The 24,744-nt window shown below is 37.2% G+C and overlaps 1 protein-coding gene across 2 annotated transcripts in view; it reads left to right on the forward strand.

Annotated features, from left to right (window-relative positions):
- fam172a (family with sequence similarity 172 member A) overlaps nucleotides 1-24,744 on the forward strand; it is a 212,820-nt gene that overhangs the window by 138,580 nt on the left and 49,496 nt on the right. For both annotated transcript variants that reach the window (XM_051110089.1, XM_051110090.1), the window contains exons 9-10: nucleotides 4,860-4,976; nucleotides 14,987-15,071. In XM_051110089.1, coding sequence (XP_050966046.1) covers nucleotides 4,860-4,976; nucleotides 14,987-15,071 — 202 coding nt within the window. The remainder of the gene's footprint in view (nucleotides 1-4,859; nucleotides 4,977-14,986; nucleotides 15,072-24,744) is intronic.

Raw genomic sequence — 24,744 nt, forward strand, 5'->3', positions numbered from 1 at the left:
GGATTCGCACGCACGTGAGCGCGAGTGTGTGCGTCCGCGCTGTCTTCCCTCACCATGGTAATTGCCGTTTTTTTCATGGTGCTATTTGTTGGTAAGCACGTTCCTTTTTAAAAGCCCATGTTATTTATTTATCTCTTCACTACTTTATTCCTCCCTCATTCTTCTGGGAATGTGTTGAGTGTTTTTTTTCCCCCTGCCTCCAGGGACGCCATTGTGGATTACCATTCAGTTCTCACCTAATTATCTGGTGACTTGCACTGCCTTTGACACGTAATTATCAAAGCCCTAAATAATTGTCTTATTGCTTGTGTGTTTGCATGTAAGTCTCATGGAGAGCGTTCGCTTTTGTCGCCAGGACGGCTGAAATGGCGGAGTATTTATCGCTGCACGAGAGTCGCCTCCCCGCCTTTCTTATCGTTAAACTCTCCTATTTGCTTGTGTGTGTGCGTGTGTGTGTTTCACACTATTCTGTGTTCGAAATGCAGGGGCAAATAAAGAAGCGCTTCCATTGCGGTCAGCTTCATTAAGGAAAATGCGATTTCCAACAACTGAAGTCGAGCAATTAGCTCACTACGTGACGTGAAGCCACTTAAAGTGCTAAATGCTGTATTTTACAGTAGAGGTCACTGAAGAGGTCAGACAGAGGGAGAGAGTGAGAGCGAGATTGGGGGAAGGGGGGTGAGGATATATGACAACGGGGATATTTTGTCCTCATCAGCTGCAGGATTTAGCCAATATCGGAAAGACCATTTCAGCTAGCTGGTCCAAAATCATCCTTGTGTCTTTAATTGGGTTTCTACTGATTGGGGTCTCATAGCAACTGGGCTGTGTAGCAAAAGACGGATGGAGAGAACAGCCTTAATGGAGCTTATCCGGAGAAAAGGAAGGGAAATCTGCTGTCTTCAGAGGTTTCCCGCTGGCAGTCCTTGATACTGTTTGACCGAATGTCACGACTGACCATTTACCACATCACAGCATTTTCAAAATCACCCGGTGTAAACAATATATAATAACAACCGGCCTGTACAAACACTTACCTTTGAGAGTTTTGTTGGCTTTATTATAGTACTTGCAAGGCAGCACGGAAGTGATATTCTTCAAACCTTTCTGATCAAGGGGTTTATTCAAGCTACAATTTTTAAAAAAATCCTTCTTTTAAAGAAATAGTTCACCCCAAAATGAAAATTTTGTCATCATTTTCTCATCCTCTTGTAGTTGCAAACCTCTGTAAGTTTCTTTCTTATTTTAAACATGAAGATATTTTGAAGAATTTTGGTCCCCCATTGACTTCCATAGTAGGGAAAGAAATACCATTGAAGTCAATGGGGACCATCAACTGTTTAATTACCTGCATTTATTAAAATATCTTCTTTTATGTTCAACATAAGAAAAAAACTCATACAGCTTTGGAACGACGTGAGGATGCATAAATGTGACTCGTGACCCTGGTTCACAAAACCAGTCTTAAGTAGCACAGTATATTTGTAGCAGTTACCAAAAATACACTGTATGAGTCAAAATGATCAATTTTTCTTTTATGCCAAAATCATTAAGATATGAAGTAAAGATAATGATCCATTTCCTACCGTAAATATATCAAAACTTAATTTTTGATTAGTAATATGCATTGCTAAGAACTTCATTTGGACATTTTTAAAGACGATTTTCTCAATATTTAGATTTTTTTTGCACACTCAGATCCAGATTTTCAAATAGTTTGTATCTCGGCCAAATATTCTTAAAAAATCATACATCAAGCGAATATTTATTCAGATTGTAGATGATGTATAAATCTCTAAATTTCTAAAAATTGGCCCTTATTTTGTGGTCCAGGATCACAAATGATGACAGAATTATAATTTTTGGGAGAACTATTCCTTTAAGTCTCTTACACACACCAAGGGTGTATTTATTTGTTCAAAACAATAACATTTTAATATTATTATATTATATTCCTTTGGCAAAGCTTAATTTTCAGCAGTCATTACTCCAGTCTTTAGTGTCACATGATCCTTCAGAAATCATTGTAAAATGTTGATTTGATGATCATAAAATTATCAGTGTTGAAAACAGTTGTTCTGCTTAATATTTTTGTGGATAAATTGATACTTTTTTATGTTTCTATGATGAATAAAAAAGTTTAGAAAATAAATATTTTGTGACATTCTAAAAAGTCATGTCTAATCAGTTTAGTGTTATTTTTACAAAAATCTGACGGACCCTATTATGTATACTGTGTGTGTGTGTGTATCCAACAAAAAGAAAAAAAAAGCTCTTTTTTTTTTAACTTTCTTGATGCACAGTATTTGTCTTATCATGTTGTCTTTCACAATATGATTGCATAATGAATTGCGACTGGTTTTCTGTCTTACATCTATTTGCATACTGAATTGTGATTTGTCTTGCTTGCAGCTTTATAACCATTTACAGCTACTTTTACACTGCATAGTAACTAAGTGTTGATTCTTGTGAGCAGCCGACTGGAAAAAGACATGCATTTAGAGTCACAACAACGGATGCAGCGTTCATTTTTAACAGAACCTAAAACTTTAACACAAATTTTTTGGTGCCTTTCGAGTACTGTTAGTTTCTTCAGAAAATGCTAATTTCTCTGCTAACACAGTGGTGTTGAAAATGAGGGAGTGATGTTTTCGTTCCATCTCGGAGGCTGGATGTCATCTCCGTCTCGTTGCCTCCTTCATCGCACTTTCACCTCTCCCCCTGTCTCTCCTCCTCAAGCCAGATGCTCAAGTGCAAAGAAAAGGGCAGAAGTGAGATAGCAAATGTTTCAACATCTGTCTCTGTTGATTTTAGTGCAACAAGTACTTCCACATGTTTGCTTTTTCTTCGCGCTGTTTCTGGGCAGGAGGTTGATGAGCACAGCTGCCCGGTTTCTTTCTTTTATGGGTACAGACCAGCTGAGAGAGCGGCTCACGTGGTGCTATAATGCTTAAGCTAATGTACGGAGGAATGTAGATTACGAGTGTTTTAAGGCTTTGGTCCCGTGCGTGCCGTCATTCTTGCTCGCTTCCATACGTTGATTGGCCTGACAGTAAATTATTTATTTTTTCATTGCTTCATATGTTCTTTTAATAATTTCAATGCTTGGCTGTGCCCACAGGGCATTTAGTCTTTTAGGTTTACATTGACGGGCTCTCTGAAGTTCTGTGTATGTGTGTGTGTGTGGGTAAGACAGTTGCAGACGGCATGTGTGGAGCACATAGACTGTCACTGAAGGACATCAATCAGAGCAGTGTGATGGTGTAAATCTAATACACATGTTTCAGTTTTCCCAATGGAAAACATCACAGATTCACACACATCAAAGCTGCTCTCTGTCATTTTCCTCTTCATATCCAATGCTCATGTTTGCTTTGAGGTTGTGTTTACATGATTTTGTCAGGCCGTTTGTCATGGCATGAGTAAATCTGTCATTAAATACCATTACAGGCTTTTTGTGGGATTTAAATATTCATGCATAACATTTCCATATTAGCAGCAGCATTCTAGTGATATACAGCACTTTCCACCAGTAGAGTACAAAACATGGCCTTATTTATTTATTTTTGTATTTTCAGTGGACAAATCAAAGGAGATGCTTACACTTCAGGAAATGTTGATCATCAAAGTAAATATTATGCTAAATAGTGTTATTTTATTTTATTATGTATTATGTTTGTTTTTAAACTCTTGAATTTTCCTTATATCAGTAAACTTTAAATAAATCAAAAAGTACAAAATTATACTTTTAATAATATTAGTAATAATAATAAGGTTAATTAAATCTACATTAGTTAACATGAACTTCTACAGCATTTATTAATCTTAGTTTGTTTTTAAACTTTTTTGTTTTTCTTATATCAGTAAACTTAAAATAAATTAAAAAGTAAAGAATGATACTTATAATAATAATATTAATAATAAATAAAAAAAAAAATTCTGTAACAGATTTGACTGGCTGAACTTCACAAATCCATTAAAAAATACAAAGGAAGAAAAAAGTACATCTACTTGCCAAGAATCCCAAAAATTGCTAAAAAGTATCATTCTCCATTTGGTTCTTTTTATTTCAAGTGCTTTTTAAAACCATGAATATCCGGAACATATTTAGTTACCTTTCTAAAGTCTGAACGCTGTCTTTACTGACACTTTTAGTAGTTTTTAAAAGGTTGAATTTGCTGGCCTCTTGGGTATCATTGAAACAGGAAGACATTTTAGCCATGCACTTTTCAGTCACTCGATGTGTGTGTGTGTGTGTGTGTGAGCCGCCATGTGCTTCCTCCCCTTTTCTTTAAGAGGATGCTCCTGAGAAAAGCTTATCAGCAGTGTGATGTATTAGTCCTTAGTGCCTTAATAGATTCCATTTATCTCTATACAGTCCCTCTAATTTAAATGGGCTTGGGGAATGTATTAAAATGACTATGGACACTTTGATGTAGCACCAGGCCAGTTGTAGCTCCTGTAAAATGGATCACGTAAAGTGATTGTTAACCTATTGTTGTCAGACCGGCCCTTTTTCTCCAGCCGTTTATCTTGAATGGAATAGTTAGCGTGACAGGCAGACTCCTCTGGATTGCACACAGTCTAAAATACAAGCATGAGAAGAAGCACCTCTTCACGTGTTTTTATCTTCTAGAAGTGTTTTGCATTCTTCTTACATTTAAGACTGTAATGTCACAAGTGGATCACAGACCTTGTACACATGCTGTAATGTTTAGCGCATTAGCATTGGCAGAAAATACATGATGATACTCTACAAGATACATTTCTGCACTGAAAAGCACTGTAAATTTGGATAGCTTTTTCAATGAAACAATGATATCATATGCTCTTTGCTAATGTATCTCTCTCCCACTCAGATGATTCAGCGAGAAGCAGAAGTGAAGAATCGTGTCCGTGCTGTGGCCATGACTGACTCTGTCCATAACGTCTGGCACCAGGAGGCCAACAAGTCCATTCGGGACTGGCTCAGAGAGGTACAATCTTCCATCAAGCAAATGTGCCAAAACCTTGATGTTCTCAATCACAGCATCAATAGCGGCCACACAGCTCAGCTCAAACAGCCTGGCATTTCATTCAGCGAGCAGATACGCTCCAGAAGCAGGAGTCACGGAAAGCCAATAGTTTGTTTTTCATCCCACACTCTTGTTTGTCTGTTTGGGCAGATGTCAATAAGAAATCAAAGCCAAACGCCGCCGCACGCAGGCAGATGCTCTGTTAGTATGTCAGTTTTATTTAGTTGCTGCCCTTTCAGCGATGACCTCGAGTCCAGAGACAACACCTGGGAACACTCAATATGCACATAAATATGAGAGAGTGGATCCCAAGCCAGGGCTACAGGGGAGCCAGCCATGCAAATGCCAAGCGCAAACACACGCCCTCGCCTCTCGGCCGCTTTCCCCGTGAACAGCGGACCACCCATCCCACCAGAAAAAATGTCTTTCATTCCTTTGTCTTTGCTGATCTGCTTTGCTCCGTCAGATGTTTGCTTGCCTTTTGTTTGCCTTGGTGATTTTTTTTTTTTTTTTTCTTTTTCTTTTTCTTTTTTTCTGTTGTAGTTTGTCTTTGGTCTTGGGCTCTTTCTTTATGTCTTTTTCATCTTGTCAAGTTATGTCTTCTTTCTTTCTTTCTTTCTTTCTTTCTTTCTTTCTTTTCTTTCTTTGTGTCAGTATGGTTTAACTGGAATATTAGGGTATTTTTATGTGTGATTTTAGCCCTGAATAATAAGTCCATCAAAAATAGGAACACGTTGTCATTGATTTGTTCTTTCTTATATGTTCTGGTGGTGTGACTTACACTAGAGACATGAGGAGGAGACAGACCACTCACAGAATAATAAATGTGAGAAAATGTGTAATGCTTGATATGACAGCTGTAGTAAGTCTAGAAGTCCTGCCTTTTAAGTTAAAAGAGCCTGAAAAGTATAGCTGTTTAGTGTGATAAAGAAGAAAGAAATTATGAGACAGTTGTTGTCGGATAGTATTGCTGATTTAAAATGTTTTAATGAAATATGTCGAAACAAGTCTTTCCATGTTCAGCTAGAGCTTATAACTGCCTGGGTGTGTTACAGAGATGGCCACTGAATGAAGAATTTGCCTTAAAAGAAGGATAGTTTACTAAAAATGGAAAATTCTGTCCATAATTACTCACCTTCATGTTGTTCCTTTGTTCATTTTCAGAACACAAATTAAGATATTTGCAATGAAATATGAGAGCCTTCTGACCCTCTATAGACGGCAACGAAACTACCACATTCAAGACCCAGAAGGGTAGTAAGGACATCGTTAAATAGTCATTGTCATTTTTAAAATATCACGTTATATTCGATTTTTTTGCACACAGAAAGTATTCTTGTAGCTTCATTTGAACCACTGATGTCACATGAACTATTTTACAGATGTCCTTACTACCTTTCTGGGCCTTGAATGTGTCAGTTGTGTTGCTGTCTTTGCAGGGTCAGAAAGCTCTTGTATTTAATCAAAAACATCTTAAAGGTCCACTGAAGTGCTTTGAAACATGCAGCGTTATTCTGTGTGTTGATGTAATTTCAACTGAAACAGAAAGACAGGGCGGGAAATATCCAGCAGTCCCAACCCATTTTAAACAGCCAGTGTCGTTTAGTTTATATCACAGCTTAGGCCTGAGCTGATAAGCTGGATAAAACCGTATTTGACAGCGTATGACAGCCACAATCTCATCCATATCGCATTATCTATATATTAATTTTGTGTAGAGTTCAAAAGTGAAAAATTCAAAGACTTCAGTAGCCCCAACAGAAAGCATATTTACACCGTCTGAATCGTTCCCTATCCCCTATAAATTGCACTACATGCCATTCACTGTACAGAAAACACTACTGTGAACAAGTAACTGATTTCAGTCGCAGCTTCATCGTGTATTTATAGTGTATTGTGTATATAGGGGCGGGACCTTTCAGTTTCTTGAGAGCATTTGATAGGACAGAAAGTTTGACGAGAAGCTGAAGTGCAGGATGATGTCATCAAAATAGTGAGGAAGTTAGAAACTGGAAGTTTTGCTTCTAAATCTTCTAAATGCAAATTTTGTCATTGTTTTGGAGCACACTAGCTTACGAATGACCTTAAAGGTCCACTGAAGTACCTTGAAAAACAGCGTTATTTTGTGGTGATGTCATTTTAACTGAAACAGGAAAACATATCGGATATATCGAGCAGCGCCGCCCCTTTTTTTAAAATAGCCAATAGCGTTGTGTTTATATCTGCTTGGGCCAGAGCTGTTGAGCTCAGTAAAGCCGCATTTGACAGCCACAGTTGAAATGTTTACCCCCTAGAATCAATATGAAACTCTTACTAAAACAAAATAGTAATCACAATCATGCTGAGGCTGTGTAGTTTTAAAAGTGGTTAATATATGCCGACTCACGCATATGATCCACTCCGTGCAATCGCGTCTGTAAACCAAAGGCAAAGTCTGGAGTAGACCTTGTGTGCTGTCGCGGTTCGTGTGACAAAACATGCCCCAATCGAAAGCATATTTACACTGTCTGAATCGTTCCCTATCGCCTCCATTGTGCACTACTTTCACCGTACAAAAAATACTGACACTGTAACAAGTGACCGATCTTAGCTGTAGCTTCAGCATCTATTTATAGTGTTGGGGGCGGGGCGCTTTGGATTCTAGAGAGCATTTGATTGGGCAGAAAATTTGATGAGAAGCTAAAGTGCAATTGTTGATTGAAATTGGCAGAAGTGAGATACTGTAAGTTCTGAATGCTTATATCTTGTAAACACGAATGTTGTCGTTGTTTTGGAGCACACTAGCTTATAGATAACCTTAAGGTTAACAAATTCATATTAAATTTTGATTTCATGGGGACTTTAAGGTTTGCATATTTGTACTAAAAGCCAAAAAACTTCCATTTTGATTTCATGGGGACTTTAATTTGTGTTTTGAAGAGGAAAAATGGTCTTACAGATTTGGAACGACATGAGGGTGAGTAATTAATGACAGAATTTTCATTTTTCAGTGAACTGTCCCCTTAAAGGATGTCTTTAATGTCATTTAAATGTCTTTCCAAACCTGTATAACTTAATTTCTTCTGTGGAATACAAAAGAATATATTCTGAAGGATGTTTTTGTCTCAGTGAAAAGTCAGTGGAGTCCAAAACAACACTGACCTTGACTGAAATGACAAGAAATTAAATTAAAAAAATTGCAAAATGTCTTCTTACAGAAGAAAGTCATAGAGGCATGAAACAACATAAGGGTAAGTAAATGATTGATTGATTGAATGTTTTTTTTTTTCTTGTTTGGTGAGCTATCCAGTTAAAGTGACTTGCTCAAACAGACTATTGTTAATGGCAGAAGAATAGACTTGTGCATTGGCACACACTCATAAGTACTGCCATACATTGAGGACACCAAAATATTAATTTGTCAGGGGGCCTGATTAACACAGATGAGGTCGAGCATTTATTTAATTGATTTTCGGATCTAATTCCTTCCAATAATTGAAGCCAGAGGGTGGACTCTCACTTCAGGATTGTTAAAGTCACTTTTAGTCCTTTCGTGTCACCCGTTAACCCCCTAATCCTTTTTACTCCTGCAGGAATTGGGAGCGGAGTTGTGTAAAGGCGTTCGGATTTCCCACTGCCTGCGTCTCAACCGTAGACCTGTCTTTAATCAGGGTCATGGCCCCATCCCCTTCCATAGTAACGTCCATAGCAATCATGATTTGGACATTATTCAGGTTTGAGATCACTGTTTCTGGCCAGGCAGGCATCCCTGTAGGGGTTTGTCGGAGGTGATGCTCCGTTCCTTGCACAATTGTGAGCTCTTTCGTGCAGGGGGTGGTAATTCCCCTTCTCCTCCTGAGGGAGGTGGAGATGGAGGGATGAGAGCCGAGAATTGGAGGGATTTTCAGGACGAGAGCGCAGTAGGACAGGTGATGTGGCGATAATGGGTCAGACTAAGGGCATATGAGGGAGAGAGAGGGGGAAGGGAGGATACGGGGAAGACAGACATAAACAGAGCAACCTGAAGGAGGTTGAGATTCCCTCAGGAAGCAGTGGTATATACTGAAGGGGAAGAAATGGTGAGAGAAAATCTCCTAGGACATGGAGAGAGAAGAGAGAAATAGAGTGAAGAAATATCCATTGTCCATGAGAATACCTGCACTGGCTAGAAAGCTGCAGTGATGAAAAGATAAATGACAAAAAAGCCCAAAAATAAACACATCATACTAGTACATACTAGTAGTTCTGTAGACAGCAACGCAGCTACTACGTTTAAAGCTCAGAAAGGTAGTAAGAACATCATTAAAATCCAGTCCATGTGACATCAGTGGTTCAACCATAATTTTATGGAGCTATGAGAATACTTTTTGTGCACAAAGAAAACAAAAAATAACGAGTTGATTCAACAATTTCTTCTCTTCTGTGTTAGTACAACCTTCTAAAACTAAATCCCAGATGTCAGTGCTTTGTAAAGTGATTACGTCTCAGAAACAAAGATAGCATAGTTCATTTCACATATTAAGCATCCGATGTGTATTGCTTTAGTGAATATATTGGCTTAATGAGGCATTTTGCATGTAGTAAACAAACAAATTCAAATTGACAAAACAAAGCAGTGGTACTCTGTGACAGTTCTTAAAAGAGCAGATCAGAGAACCTAAAAATCTGAATGCATCAGGTGTTGACTTTGAGTTTTCTCAACAATTTCTTTTTACAGTATATTTTCAAGATGAGCGGTTTGGGCATGTGGCTGCATGTTGACACTCATCTGTCTTGTTGAATACAGTGGCTGAGGTGTGATGCGCCTGGGTGCAGCCGGGAATGATTGAGCAGAATGTGGTATGTTAAAGGGCAGCTATAGGATAGGAGGCCAGACACAGGGATGCTTAATAAGTGCAGGTAGGAGAGAGCACTCTCAGCGGGATCCAACACCTGTCTTCCGTTTACCTTCTCTAACTGGGCCATTAGGAGACCGCTTAGAGTCCCACCATGCTCCAGCACCCCATCTCCCAGCCCAGAAGAGCCGGGAATACCACAACCATATGGCCCTGATTAATGCTGATGGGCCTCACCGTAGACGATTATCACTCATTTGTGTCCGTTTGTCGTTTTTCATTTTGTACAGCTTCAGCTGGGATTTAGGAGTGTTATGTAAATAGTTAGCGTGATAGCCGATCATGTACAATTCTGTCACAGAGCATTCAAAAACTCTGACAGATACTTTTAGATTAGATGTCTGCTTTGCGGCATCATATTTAAACACATATTCTCTGCAAGAATGTGCAAAACTTGATTTTTTTTTATGATGGACAAGTCATTGGGTTATCTGAACATATTGACTGCATGCTAAAATCCAAGTTCTATCACTAAATGCATTGCTTGTACAGCATGTTTACTTAAATATTTAAAGAAGGCCGTACACTGAATGTCAGTGGTGTCCAAAACAACAGCATTAATATGAAGGATAAATGTATTTTCCAAAGTAACTTCTACAAAGTCATACAGGTTCGGAATGACATGAGGGTGAATAAATGATGACAGAACTTCGTTTTGGATTGTACTTTCCATTTAAGCTAAAAGAAAAATCCAGATCTGATCTAATTCTGTTATTGACTCTTTTTTTCTGTATCCACCTTATTTTACAATACAGAAAGGAGCTATGTTATGTGAATGTTCAAGATTTAAAGGGTTAATTCACCCAAAAAAGAAAATTCTGTCATTGATTATGTACCCTCATGTTGTTCATCTCCAAAATACAAATTAATTTATTTCTGATGAAATCCAAGAGCTTTCTGACCCTGCGTAGACAGCAACACAACTACCACATTCAAGGCCCAGAAAGGTAGTAAGGACATTGTTAAAATAGTCCATGTGAAATCAGTGGTTCAACCTTAATTTTACGAAGCTATGACAATACTTTTTTTCAGGGGTTGAAAACGAGAAAAAAAATTCAGTCGGTTCACTCCAAGTAGAATCGGTATTTTAACATCTCTGTTCCTGCGTTCCTCTATATTATTATCCTTCCTAAACTGGTTTGAGTAGAAAAAATAACCTGTTAATAAAAACATCAATCCAAAAACAAATAATTTAAGGTGCTGCCTACCTCTCTCATTCGAGACAAATCCAAATGTTTCCATATTCGCGACATGTCTGGATGCTAAAATATAATTTATTATGTAAAAGGCATTGTACTTCACTCTGTACTTGATGTAAAACATCCTTCACATCGGCTGTATCAGCACAGAGTTTTGATAATGAATAGGCTACAGTTGTGAAAAAATATGTTGTCTGTGTGCACGTGATGGTCATACCAACGCTGGTTGGTCATACAGGTTGAAGCAGCATCATTCAAAACTATCAAGCTTTTGCAAAATAAAGAAAACTAGCCTGCCCTCCAGTTTTCCTTTTTGTGAACTTTGGGTCATGTCACAATAAATTGAAACTCAGCAGATTTTTTTCTTTCGTTCTGTTAATGATTTAAGTGAAATATTTTATGTATAGGCCTATATATTCCTTTTTATGTAAGCCTATAATTTTATTCTGTGTTCTCCATTCACAGAAGCATTGCAGGTGCGTGTGATCTGTTGAATCCATCTTACACTATCCTCGGATAAACGCCGGTGCATTGCCATTGCGACTTACCTATGATGAGTTCACAGCTGAGCGTGGGCATTTCACTCGTTGGATGCGTCAGCTCTCATTTACATAGGTCGTACTACTTGAATTCATATTTGACAGCAAATTTCAAATATGAAATGGAATGATAAAATAATGTTATTAACCAGTTAATGGCACTTTCAAATTTTCGTTTCTGTTCGGAAATATAAAATTTGATTTAGTTTCTGTTTCTAATTCTGTTCTGGTCAAAATTTCCAAAAGTTTCAGGTTTTCGTTTTTGTTCCTTTAACCGGTTTAGAGCCCTGCTTTTTGAACGCTTAAATTATGGTCTGTTTTTCTCTACTAGACTACAAACAAAAGACTTAAAAGCGCATTTGTTCATATCCAATTTGTCTAATTAATTCTCGTTTTTTTCTTGTATTATCAGGCACTTCTATTAAATGCTTTATTGGCTGATGGGCCATATTATGAGGATGTATATGGATTAAAATGTCATTTTTATGCTATTCAAGACAACCACAAGCCATCTGATTTCACAGAAAGATTGTAACGCTTCCAAAAGCCCGACCCAGCTCCTCTATGCCCAAAAAACCCCTTCCACTGTTCTTGGTTTTTATATCTGTTCTTTTAAAGCTATGTCATCCTCTTACATAGTGGCCTTGGCCTTCTGTTTCATCTAAAACTCATCCTGGTGCATCAGCCAGCCCTGACAAATCTGTTGAAACCTCTTCCCACCCCCCGCCTCTTTGCCACTCACTCTGGCTGGGACTCCGGTCTTTGAAATTCCTGCCCTTGCTTCCAGCCCAGCTGACATCTTTCTCCAGACGGCATGAATTAAGATTGTACAATAAGACACTTGATGCAGCAGTCAGGGAGCGCTCCTCTCACTGGCCCGGCTCCATGGTGCACAACTAGGGCAGCAGGAATTCTAAAAATACACAATGCATGCCTGTTCATTCCAATGGCAGTTGTCTTCTCCCCCAACCCAGGCACGCAGGCGATTGACAGGATTAAGAGAGGAGAATAAAGACAAGAGAAATGAGAGGAGAACTCCAGGGCCATGGCACAGGGCTTTTTTTCTGACTTTCAGCATCATGCATGCTCGTAAGGGGAACATGCCAAAAGCAGGGATGACTACATATTGCAGCAGTAATTGAGCTTGAAAAACTGATATTTGATATTGTTTGTTGTTTGATTTATTATCACACACATATATAGGTGACCCTGGACCACAAAACCAGTCATAAGGGTCAATCTTTTGAAATTGAGATTTATACATAATCTGAAAGCTGAAAAATAATCTCCCATTGATATATGGTTTGTTAGGATAGGACAATATTTGGCCAAGATACAATTATTTGAAAATTTGGAATCTTTAAAGTAGGCAAATTGAAGTTCTTGGCAATGAATATTACTAATCAAAAATTAAGTTTTGATATATTTATGGTAGGAAATTTACAAAATATCTTGATGGAACTTGATCTTTACTTAATATCCTGATGATTTTTGGCATAAAAAAATTGATCGTTTAGACCCATACAATATATTGTTGGCTATTGCTACAAATATACCTGCACTATTTAAGACTGGGTTTGTGGTCCATGGTCCAGCAAACAATAGCAAATCTTACATGTTTTGGAGCAGTACATTTTTTTTATATAATAAATTAAAATTAATTAGATTCTAGTTATAATTCATATTAATTTATAAATTGTATTAAGCAAGAGTGCATCAAATTATATATATTAAAATGTAATCATTTCTATTTATAATTTGTATAAATGTATAATTTATATTAAGCAAGGATGCATCAAACTGGTCAGAAGTGACAATAAAGGCAATAAAAATTTACGTCAAATAAATGCTGTCCTTTTAACTATGTTCTTGAGCAACAATCAACATATTAGAAAGATTTCTGAAAGATCATGTGACACTGAGGGCTGGAGTAATGGTTGCTAAAAATTCATGCTTTCCATCACAAAAACCAAATATTTAAAAATGTATTAAAATAACAAAAAAGTATTTAGTATTTAAAAAAAAGTATTAAGTAGTAATGATATTTCAGTTTTATAATTTTATTTTTGTTTAAATACTCCATATGCATCTTTGGAGAATATAAGTCTATTAAAATGCCAACGATTTTATTTTAAACATTCCGACTAATGCTGTGCCTAAGAGCACCTTTAAACTTTGGTCATCACTGTAATACATGGCCTTGTGGCTTATTACTGTATTAACAAGTGTCTTTATTTGCTCATCTGAGTTTCCTGTTGAGAGTATTTGCATTATTGTTAATGTTCACACTTCTGTCATCCACTAGATCTCAAAATCTTTATCTCAACTCTAGACCGCTAACATAATTTTTGAAGCTACTGCCACCCCAGACTTCAGACTTCAGTTGTTTCATGAATTGATTTACCATTATACACATTATTATGTGTTAACCAAGGATGCCATGGCTAAAAAGATTGATGGAATTGAAAATCAAATTCCTGTGCTTCCCAATATATACCCGTTCCCTGTTGGCCAAACGCACACACATACAGGGTCCCGTTTGGGTGGGAGTGTGGTGTGGTGACCCTTGGGTTGACACAGGGCTCAGAGGTGAAGGAGGTTGACAGGCTGAGGTGTGATGTGACCTGCGGCTCTGTCATGTGTGTGCTTATGTATGCGAGCGTCTTTTGTGGGGTGTCTGGGGTGGTGGAATCGTCCCTCTCCGTTCTGTCAGGGAAAGTTGTCTTGGGAGTTGGTTGAGGGTTAGATAGCATTGTGTTTGTGGGTATCTGTCTGTCTTTCTGTCCATGTCTATGTGTTCGGGTCGCAGTCCCCTCGGCAGTGGTAATGGCTGACAGTGCTATGTCTGCGAAAGTAAACAACCCTAGATAAGCAGCGCTTCACAAGGACGCCAGCTGCAATACGCTAATCTCGCTTGAATTTCTCTGTCTTCTATTCAGCATGTTTTATCTTATCTCCAGACCCTGCTTTTCCATGCATGCCTTTGTAACTTTTTTCAACTCCGCACCCCATCTAAACAGTACGATTGTTTCCATAATACACGTTCTGCCAGCATGCACTTAGTGAAAACATCGAATACATTATTAGCTTGAGGGTATGATGATTTTCTCAAGCAAACATGCCTAATTAAAGCTGTTTTAGCTGAGGACAAACACTGTTGTGTTGAAGATAGAGTCGAGAGATGGTGTCTCAGGGGCCGGGCTGATGGCGAGGTCACTAGGCCAAGAAAACACTCCTCGGAGGGCCACCAGTGGTGTGCCCGCTCCTGCCCAACAAAAACAGTCGAAACTGTCAGTGTGACATGTCTCTAAGGTACCTAATTGCTTGCTCCTGTCTCTCTCCCCTCTCTCTTCTTACAGCACTGCTATAACTGGGTGTCGAGTCCTGAGCCCCTGGATACTCTGGTGGACCCCATGCTTAACGACTGCCCTCGTGTTTCAGCCGGTAAGCAAACACATCTGTAGCACAATTCACATTTTGCCATCCTTTACTTTGGTAACCAAGTTTGTTTAAGGACAAAGGTGTCCAATCCTATTTCAGGAGGGCCACTATCCTGCAGAGTTTAGCTTAGATCCTAATTAAACAGACATCAACTAGCTAATGAAGCTCTTTGAGATCACTACAAACTTCCAGCTGTGTTGGGGCAGCTTAGCCCTCCAGAAGCAAAACTGGGCTCCCTTGCTTGTAGGATGGAAAATCTTTCCAAATCAAGCTTTTCCTTTGATACAACAGCCCCCTATAGATGGAATTGGACAACATTTGATGTACTTCTTTACAATGTGCTGATGTCTGTTTGTACCACATTTTGTTAGATTTGAACTTTGCATTCAGAAGACAATGTGGATAGTCAATGTGGACCAATCCCCACCAATACTGAATTTGTTAATATTCAAAGTAATGTGTAAGATTGTGTTATAGGGTCAGGTCACAGTGGTCGACTCCAGTGACTGACTAGTTAACTAGTGAGGTTGGCTAATTAATCGATTTTTGATTGTTTATTTAATTAGTGCTGTTAGACAGTTCACACAATAAAATCCCCTTAAAAGCTCTAGTGTTAGCTATACACATTCATACGGATGTCTCTGATCTTTATGTCTCATCTTACACTGTTTTCCAACTTTTAAAATGTGCCTGGATACCTCCTTTGCAATCTGTTGCATCTCACCCAGCTGTTTCTAAATGTAGGTATGTGTCATATGAAGTGTTGGGAAGTAACTAGTTGCATATAATGGAGCTATGTCATTTAATTACAATATAAATGTAACTTTAATCCACTGGAGTTACTGAGAAAAAAAAAGTGTAATTAAATTACAGTTGCTTATGAAAATGTTGACGATTATCAGAAGGGGGTTACATCTTAATATTTTCACACGCACACACACATGCAGATTTAATTGTTTTTTTCCCCAAATTGTGGGTGTGGCAAAATGGCTCAGTAGCACCACCTATAAAATTTCAATGAAGTGCCCCTTGAGCTATGTTTCACATACATGTACGAAATTTAGTAAACCTACAAAAAAAAGTCCAAAGGTATGAATTCCAAAACCTATCAGGGTCCAACAAGAAGTCTGTTATTTTTAGTTTTCTCTGCAAGTTTTGTGCCGTTTTTGCTGTTTTCAGGCCTAGAGAATTAAACAGATCAACACCAAATTTGGTCAGTATAATCTAAAGTCTATAATCTTTGTGATGTTAAATTGAGTTGAACGGTGTGTCCGTGGCACCCTGACAAACTTCGATGTTTCGCCATGAAAAAGGAAGTTGTTATAATTCAGACATACCATGTCCGATCTGCACCAAAATTTAGCTCTAACGAACTCCTTATAGAGATTTAATGACATCAACATTATATTTCGTCAGTCTACTCTAAAGGCCTTTGCAATGTTAAATTGCAAACATCTTAAGTTTTCGTTTAAGAGCGTGTCTGTGTCGGCCTGACAAAGTTCGATCTTTCACCATAGGAATGCAAGTTGTTGTAGCTCAGTCGTACAATGTCCAATCTCCCCTAAACTTTACACGTTCGATAAAAGTCCTGGCCTGAAGACGTCTAAAGGCCAATTCGGTTATAATTATAGCGCCACCTGTTGGCAACAGGATACATCATGCTTTGCACTAACTGAAACGTACCACGTTCAATCTGCACCAAACTTCAAATGTTTTATAAAAGTCCTGGTTTGAAGACGTCTACATGCCAATATCCAGTTATAGTCATAGCGCCACCACCTTGTAGAAGGAAGTTTGGCACATATATATGACTTTGACATACTCCTATATTTACCACTTTACGTGCATATTGCCCACCGTTCGCTGCTTTCCTAAAGCCACCGGGTGGTGGTGAACCCGGGTGCGAGGGCCCTTTCAACGCTGCTTGCAGCTTTAATTTCAATTTGGATTAATGTATATGCTTTATTTTTTAAGATTAACTTTGTTTGCTGTTATAGCTATGCAAAGATTTGATTTCAAAAACAGTATCATAGCTAATAAACTGTTTCTTAATATGATTTTAAATCCGTATTTAACGATTTCAAAGTAAAAAGAGGTGCTAAAGTCTGATTTTGTGGTGGATGTGCTTTAAAATTAAATTATTTTAATCTTAATTCAAGTGATGAAGGATGTTGAGATGTCTGATAGTAATCAGTGTTGAGTACTACTGTAAATTTAATGCTGCCTGCTTTAAATGTTTCAAAATGATTAACAGGTAAAAACAGTTAAACTGGTCATGTGTAAAAGTGCCCCTATCTGAGTCAAGTCATTAAAACAAATCTAATTAACTGGTCTGCACTAGTCTAATTATGGAGTGCTTCCTTAAAAACAGATTAGTTGAGTTAGTTGCATGCCATATTGTTCTAGGCATTTACTAATCCACATATGATAAAAATAAAGAATGCAACATGTGAACAGGTAGATGGCGCTCATCATAAAGTGATTGAATTATACTATAAAGGCCACAACCTTTGAAATCCTAGTTCTTTTTTTAGTTATTTATTTTTTTTTATTAAAATGTGCATCAGTGTTTTCAAATAATTTAGTTTGTCCTGCTGGCCTTGGTTGTTTTTAGCATTTCGAGGCGTGTCCTCAATTCCGGATTACGGCTATAATCTATAATCCAGAGCAGGGAGATGATGAGGTTGACCTGACCATCACCCCTGCACTAAAGAGATGAAGAGCTGCCCATACTTTGACTTAGCTTTGTGAGATGTTATACTATCTGACAGTATTATGAAAATGTTATTTGACATTGCTTTTGTAGCGAGGACAATACTTCCCTGATTTTACTGTAATCTGGATTTGGGGTGAGGGTGGGTTGGGTATTATCCAACTGAACCATCACTGAACTATGTGAGCTTTTGTATTCGTGCATGGCATTAGTTCCAAGTTCACATTTTTACCCATCTCCTACTTTTATGGAGAGCTGTGATGCAATCTTTTATGGATGTTGTTTTGAATGTCCCTGGAGTGTTACAATTATTATTCTTCCCCAGATCACTGCAGCCAGTCTCAGTTATGGCTGTGCTGTTGAGAAGTGGAATATAAAAACATAATAAAAGAATAATAATAGCTTGTCATCATCAGCAGGATTTATATCTGACTGATTAGTTGAGGTTTGATGGTTTCATTTTCTAACTGAGAAGTGCGATTCTCGCATTTTTAGGCATAACATTTGTATGAATAATATTTTATTATTACTTATTAGATTTTAAGACATACAGTTTAATAGCAAAGCACAATTAATACACAAAATGCTTTTTTAAATACTTTTTTTTTTTTTTGGTTTTGTTTTTATTAAACAAATAATTAGCATGTTTAAACGGTTCCCTGTAAGCACCACTGGCTGGTCCCCACAATTAAGTCAATTTTAGGTTTTGTGTGCAATTCCCACACACAGTCCTTTTTTCCACGGTGTGTGGCTATGTTTTCCTGATAGCTATGCTGGTTTTACTTGTGCAGGTGGGTGATGGCAAGACATAGAGCAGCTTGTCTGTTACACTTAATCATCTATGAAGACATGCTGGTACCGATTTACCATGCTGGTATTTTGTATGCTCGTGTGTGTGGATATTATGCACATGTGTGTTTGGAAAGCGAAGGCCTTCTGATGTCTCTGTTTTTTTGTTCATAACGTGATAAAACTTGGAGCCTCTTTCCACCCGCCTGGATTTTTCCCTTTAGTTTTTGTCTTTTTTCCCCCCTTTTCCCCCTGGTTCAAAAGGAATCTTCAGTGGAAGGTCAGTGAGCCTCAGCATTGGCAGAGCTCGGGGAGACTGGCAGCAATTTATCAGTTAGCAACACACTAAAGCCAGTTGAAATATGCAGATAAACTGGAACAAATCTCCTGAAAAGCCCCCTGGTCCGCCAGCACTGGGTAAGGGGAGTTGAGCCTTATGCCCACACTGACCCACAGTCAGACGCTCTAGGTGCTGAAGCCAATTGCCAGCACAACTGAACTGAACAGTAGAGGAAGCCTAGACGAGCATTTGGATGGATTACAAACAGAAACAATGCCAATGTCAGGCTACAGTCTCTATGTGTGTGTGTGAGTGTGATGGAGCCGTCTGGCCCTGATGGGCTGAATCTCAGACCTGTGATGTGTATCTCATGTTTTAAAGCTGGGGTGAAACATGATATTAGTTTAAAGGGGCGGTCACACCAGACTATTGTGTTTCATTCACCTCCATTCATAAGCGCACAAAACCGAGAGAGTGGATATGTAAGGATATGCGAAGAATTCTTTTCTTATGATTCGTGCAAAAGTTTGGTGAACGCTGACCTGATAAATTCTTAAAGTCAAAAGATGATATAAACATCATTAACCTGTTGGCTGAGGATCAAACATGGAGGAAATGCTTTAGATGCTTTAGAAGAGTATTAAATTAAAACAGAAAATGTTGGCTTCTATAGGCAGTAGTATAATAATAATTATGTACAGTACACTACCGTTCAGTAAGATTTTTAATGTTTTCTAAAGGAGCCTCTTATGCTCATCAGGGCTGCATTTATTTGATTAAAAATACAGAAATATTATTGAAATTTAAAACAGTGCTTTTTTATTTTAATATACTTTAAAATAGAATTTATTCCTGTAATGAAAAGCTGAATTTTCAGCATCATTACTCCAGTTTAATGTCACATGATCCTTTTAAAATCATTCTAATATGCTGATTCATTATTCTGATATCAGTATTGGAAACACTTGTACTGCTTAATATTTTTTGGAACCTGTCATACTTTTTTCAGGATTTTTTGATGAATAAGACATTAAAAAGAACAGCATTTGTTTGGAAATCTTTTGTAACAATATACAGTACCGTTCAGAGTTTGGGATCAGTAAATCTTTTCTTTGTTTCTTTAAAAGAAATTAAAACGTTTATTCAGGATGTGTTAAATTGATAAAAAGTAACAGTAAGGACTTATATTGTTAGAATAGATTTATATTTTGAATAAATGCTGTTTTTTTAACCTTTTATTCATCAAAGAATCCTGAAAAAAAGTATTACAGGTTCCACAAAAAATATTAAGCAGCACAACTCTTTTTAACATTGATATTAGATCAGCATATTAATAATTTCTGAAGGATCTTTTGACACTAAAGACTGGAGTAATGATGCTGGAAATTCACCGTGGCATCACAGGAATAAATTCTATTTTAAAGTATGTTAAAATAGAAAACCACAATTTTAAATTGTAATATTATTTCACAATATTACTGTTTTTTCTGTATTTTTATTCAAATAAATATGGCCTTGATGTGCAGAAAAGACTTCTTTAGAAAACATTAAAAATCTTACTGATCCCAAACTTTTGAACGTCAGTGTATAACGATATATATTTATTTATATTCATGTATAAAAACCATAAAGATCTCAATTTAAATCATATTAATTCTTAAATACATATACATTAGCATATTAACATGATTTCTGAAGGATCATGTGAAATTGGAGACAGGAGTAATGGTCAGAATTATCAATCCCAAACCCCATATTCTAGATTTGTTTATCCATATATCAATATTTAATGCTTTGTAAATATATTGTTTTTAGATAAATTGAATTGTAAATTAATAAATAAAGCAATTAACGAGTCAATACTTTCTTAATATATTGTACTTAGATAAACTGAATTATAAATTAAACCATTAACAAAAGCCCTATAGTCTGACATCATATTTTGTTGCTCATATTCTTTACAGTGTCCAAAATCATTTTGCCTGTTTTGAAGTCTAATGTCAGCACCCCTTATGTGTTTAAAAAAAAAACCTGCATTAATGAGCCTTGAAAAATCTCACACATTAACATCACACTCAGATCTAACACGTGCTGTGCCACCTTAGCTCCTCAAGTATGTGGTAGTTCTCAGAAACCACTGATCACTCGCAGCTTCCTTCATGCCGTTCCCATTATATCCACGCGTTAGAAACACAGGCTCTCTTTTGCTTTACCTGGGTTAAGATGAGATTACTCATTGCTAGAACTGATCATTAATTACAAAGAGAACAGTGTCCAGTGTGTAAACAGTGATTAATTGTTAACAAAAGTTAGTTAATGCATACCTGAACTGTAATTATCTGTTCTGCACCACTACAAGAATCCCAACACAGGTGGGTAATTAACCCTAATTGCATTTACAATGAGAGGATCACAAGAGCAAAGAATAACTTTGTTAAAAAAATAAGCCTCCTTTGATGTAGGACTAGATATTTGTCAGTTGATTTATTCACATCTCTCTTTTTTTTTGTCTCATTATGTCTTCTTGTCTTTTTCACTTTTTCATGGTTGGTAGTTCTTTTTGAATCAACTGAGCAAGACCCTGAAACAAAGTAAAGCGCTTTTAATGGGATTTAGCTGCATGTATTACATTAAAACGAGAGAGAGAGAATTTGAACGTGAATTGTTGTGCTAACTTCATCCTAGTTCTCCTCAAGCGTCCTAATAAAGACTGAAATGTTTGACTGAAACTGTTGGCATGCAGGCGTTTGGCCCATTTGTGTAAGTTCACTGGTGCATATTGCTGACGTATACAATGTCACTGGTCCATGTATTTTACTCAATGGAGAGTCACTGGCGCATGTTGCATTCAGTCTATAGACTTGCTTTATTCAGTGGTCCTCAGGGCCTAGTGTCTCTATGTCATTGAATGACTGTGACCATGTACTCCTGATGCAGCGAAATCCACTTGTTTGATCTTCCATTGTAGATGACAGATCTTCACTTAGTTGTACTTTCCCACCCTCTTTTCAAGTGGATGCTGGTGCCTGTCTCGGTTCCCCGGGAAAAATTCATGAACTTGAACTTTCTGGCTTTTTTTTTCAGCATATTTTGTGAGTCACATTGGTAGCCAACAGGGTCAGAAAATTAACTTTTCCATTAAGGAGCAATATCTTTTACATTTGTGAGGGCAATTTTTATAATCATCTTATTTTTATAAAAAACATACTATGTTGTCTTTAATGTCAAATACTTAAATGTACCCATTTACTTTAATCAATGTCATTGTCAATAACAACAGACTGTCTTAGATCTAAATTATACATGTAAAAAACAGGAGCTCATAGGGCTGCAATATTATGACAGAAATGATTATTAATATCGATATAGAAAACAATGTCAAACGTTTTTGTTTTGTTTTGGGCACGTCACATTCTGGCTTTTCAGACAATCATGCAAAAACTCTCGTTATAATCACTAAAGCTATATAATTAATCTTTTATTTACATCGTATTTGCACTGTGTTTTTCATGACGAGGGAATTTGACAGCGAGCACATTCAACAACAGCTCTGGCATTTGACTAGTCTAAGTGCCTTTGATTGGCGCGTTGTCAGTGCTGACTAATCTAAGTGCATCTGATTGGCCAAAGCATTCATAAATTCAAAAGAAACGCGTTTGATTGGTTATAAGGCTCAACGCTGCACAAAACAGCGTGTAAAAGCAATCTGATGCAGTGTGAGCGAATCTAAATGTAATTTAGCGAATTGACACTTCACATTAATTTTCACTTTTCATTTTAATCACGACAGCCATAATATGTTGTTTAATTGCACAAGGGCATTTTTTGCTCCCTGGTCTTGAATTTATGGGGCATTGTTGTTCATTTTGGCCCTAAAGACTATTCTATTGGGAAACCCACTTATTTTGATTTTGAACATTTAATAATCAGTGATTTATCATTTATTTATCATTCATTTAGCAGTTGTAGTGTTGTTCAAACAACTTTTTGTCTTGTTTTTGTCTTAAACATGTTTTTGTTGTTGTTGTTGTTGTTGTTTTTTTAAGTAGAAAGTTTTAATTTTTTGGTTTTAAGTTTGTTTTAGAGCATTTTTGACTAGTCTTTGTTTTATTTACAACTTTGAAAAATAGTTTTTATAGTGAGGGAAATGTAAATAGGGTATCTTTTTTTTTAGAGAAATGGATCGCTTTTAAGCACATTAATTATTCTGTTAAAGCTGTATTATGGTGTTGCATTTTCATGTCAACAGTTGTAATATTGGATACAACTTACTTTACACAGAAAAGATTGGCTATTTTTTTTTTCACATTTAAAGGAGACCTATTATGCCCCTTTTTACAATAAGTAATGTAAGTCTCAGGTGACCCCAGAATGTGTCTGTGAAGTTTCAGTTCAAAATACCCCACAGGAAATGTATTATATGATTTTGAGTGGAAGCTAAAAAAAACACTGTTTTCGTGCATGTCTCTTTAAATGCAAATGAGCTGCTGCTCCCCGCCCCCTTTTCCAGAGTATAGCTGTGCCTTTACAGCTTGTACCTCAGATACAGCAAATGTGCAGATTAAGGGGCGGAAATATTATAATAAGTTCCCCTGTCTATGTCACAGAGGGAGCAAAATTTGACGTGCAAATTTTTTTACATGCTTGCAGAAAAAGGCTTACCGAAACAAAGTTACTGTGTTGTCCTTTTTCACGTTTTCTAGGTTGGTAGATGCACTAGGGACTCGATTATGGCACTTAAACATGGAAAAAGTCAGATTGTCATGAAATGATTTTCCATTATAAGTCTCTTATGATGGTCTGTTATATAAGACATCAAATGAACTGTGGTCTGGACCAAAATTGAATTGAAACTGGCCCAGAGCACAGTTATTTTATATTTGTTTCTGTTTAAATTAATCTTTCTGTTTGCATATAGACAAATGTGGAGATCTGTTGTCAATTACCCTTTTGTTTTACCAGAGAACCCATGTGGAAAGTATCAAGTTGTTATCAATATATTGACACTGTATCACAGTGCAGCGATTTTCCTGTGTTTCCTTTTTCTGAATTTCATGATCTTTTTCTAAGTCCCATTGGAGAGGCGGAATGAAAGTTTGATGGCGTTTTTGTGCAGTCGACTGTAATTTCTCACTGCTGCTCTCCCTTGTCGGGGATCAGAAGACACGGCCTTCATTTTCTATTCCTCTTTAAAAATGAGATGGAGCCTAAACATCTTTGATCCGTGTGCTTCACAGGATGAGTGGCAGGGCCTGACCCACTTGGCTCTTGGCTTTATGTAATGAGCCCTTCGATTAAAGAGCACCATGCAGGAACATTGTGCTGTATAAGGAGTTTTATGTCATCTCATCCCACACTCACTGTTTGCCTGTCTGCCTCTTTCCTACGCCCTCTGATGGGATCACATAGCAGTCATTAGGAAAGATCTAGAGTTGTTGTATGAAGTACACATCCACAGTTTGGTTAAAACAAATATTGTAAGACATTTTGTGGTTGCGGTTTGAATTGTGATATGACACATTTCACACTTAGATGCCAAGGCTAGAAGCACAAAAAAACAGCAGCTCACATTGTACCTGGATCTAAAAGTAGACTCTGATCTCTCTCTCTCTCTCTCTCTCTCTCTCTCTCTCTCTCTCTCTCTCTCTCTCTCTCTCTCTCTCCCTCTCCCTCCCTCTTTCTCCATTTTTGTCCATTTTTTGATTCACACAATCCAGTCCGTGTACAAATGAATTAGTGTAGTTTTGTTTTTATATTATTTTTATTATGTAGAATGCTGTTATAATTTAATAACAAAATTATTATTATAATAGTATATATTATATATGTTGTTATACACACTATTGATATTCTCCAAATAAAACCTTTTTGTTTGTTTCTGTTTTGTTGATGTT

This window comes from Labeo rohita, chromosome 5, assembly GCF_022985175.1.
Source record: "Labeo rohita strain BAU-BD-2019 chromosome 5, IGBB_LRoh.1.0, whole genome shotgun sequence".
NCBI lineage: Eukaryota > Metazoa > Chordata > Actinopteri > Cypriniformes > Cyprinidae > Labeo > Labeo rohita.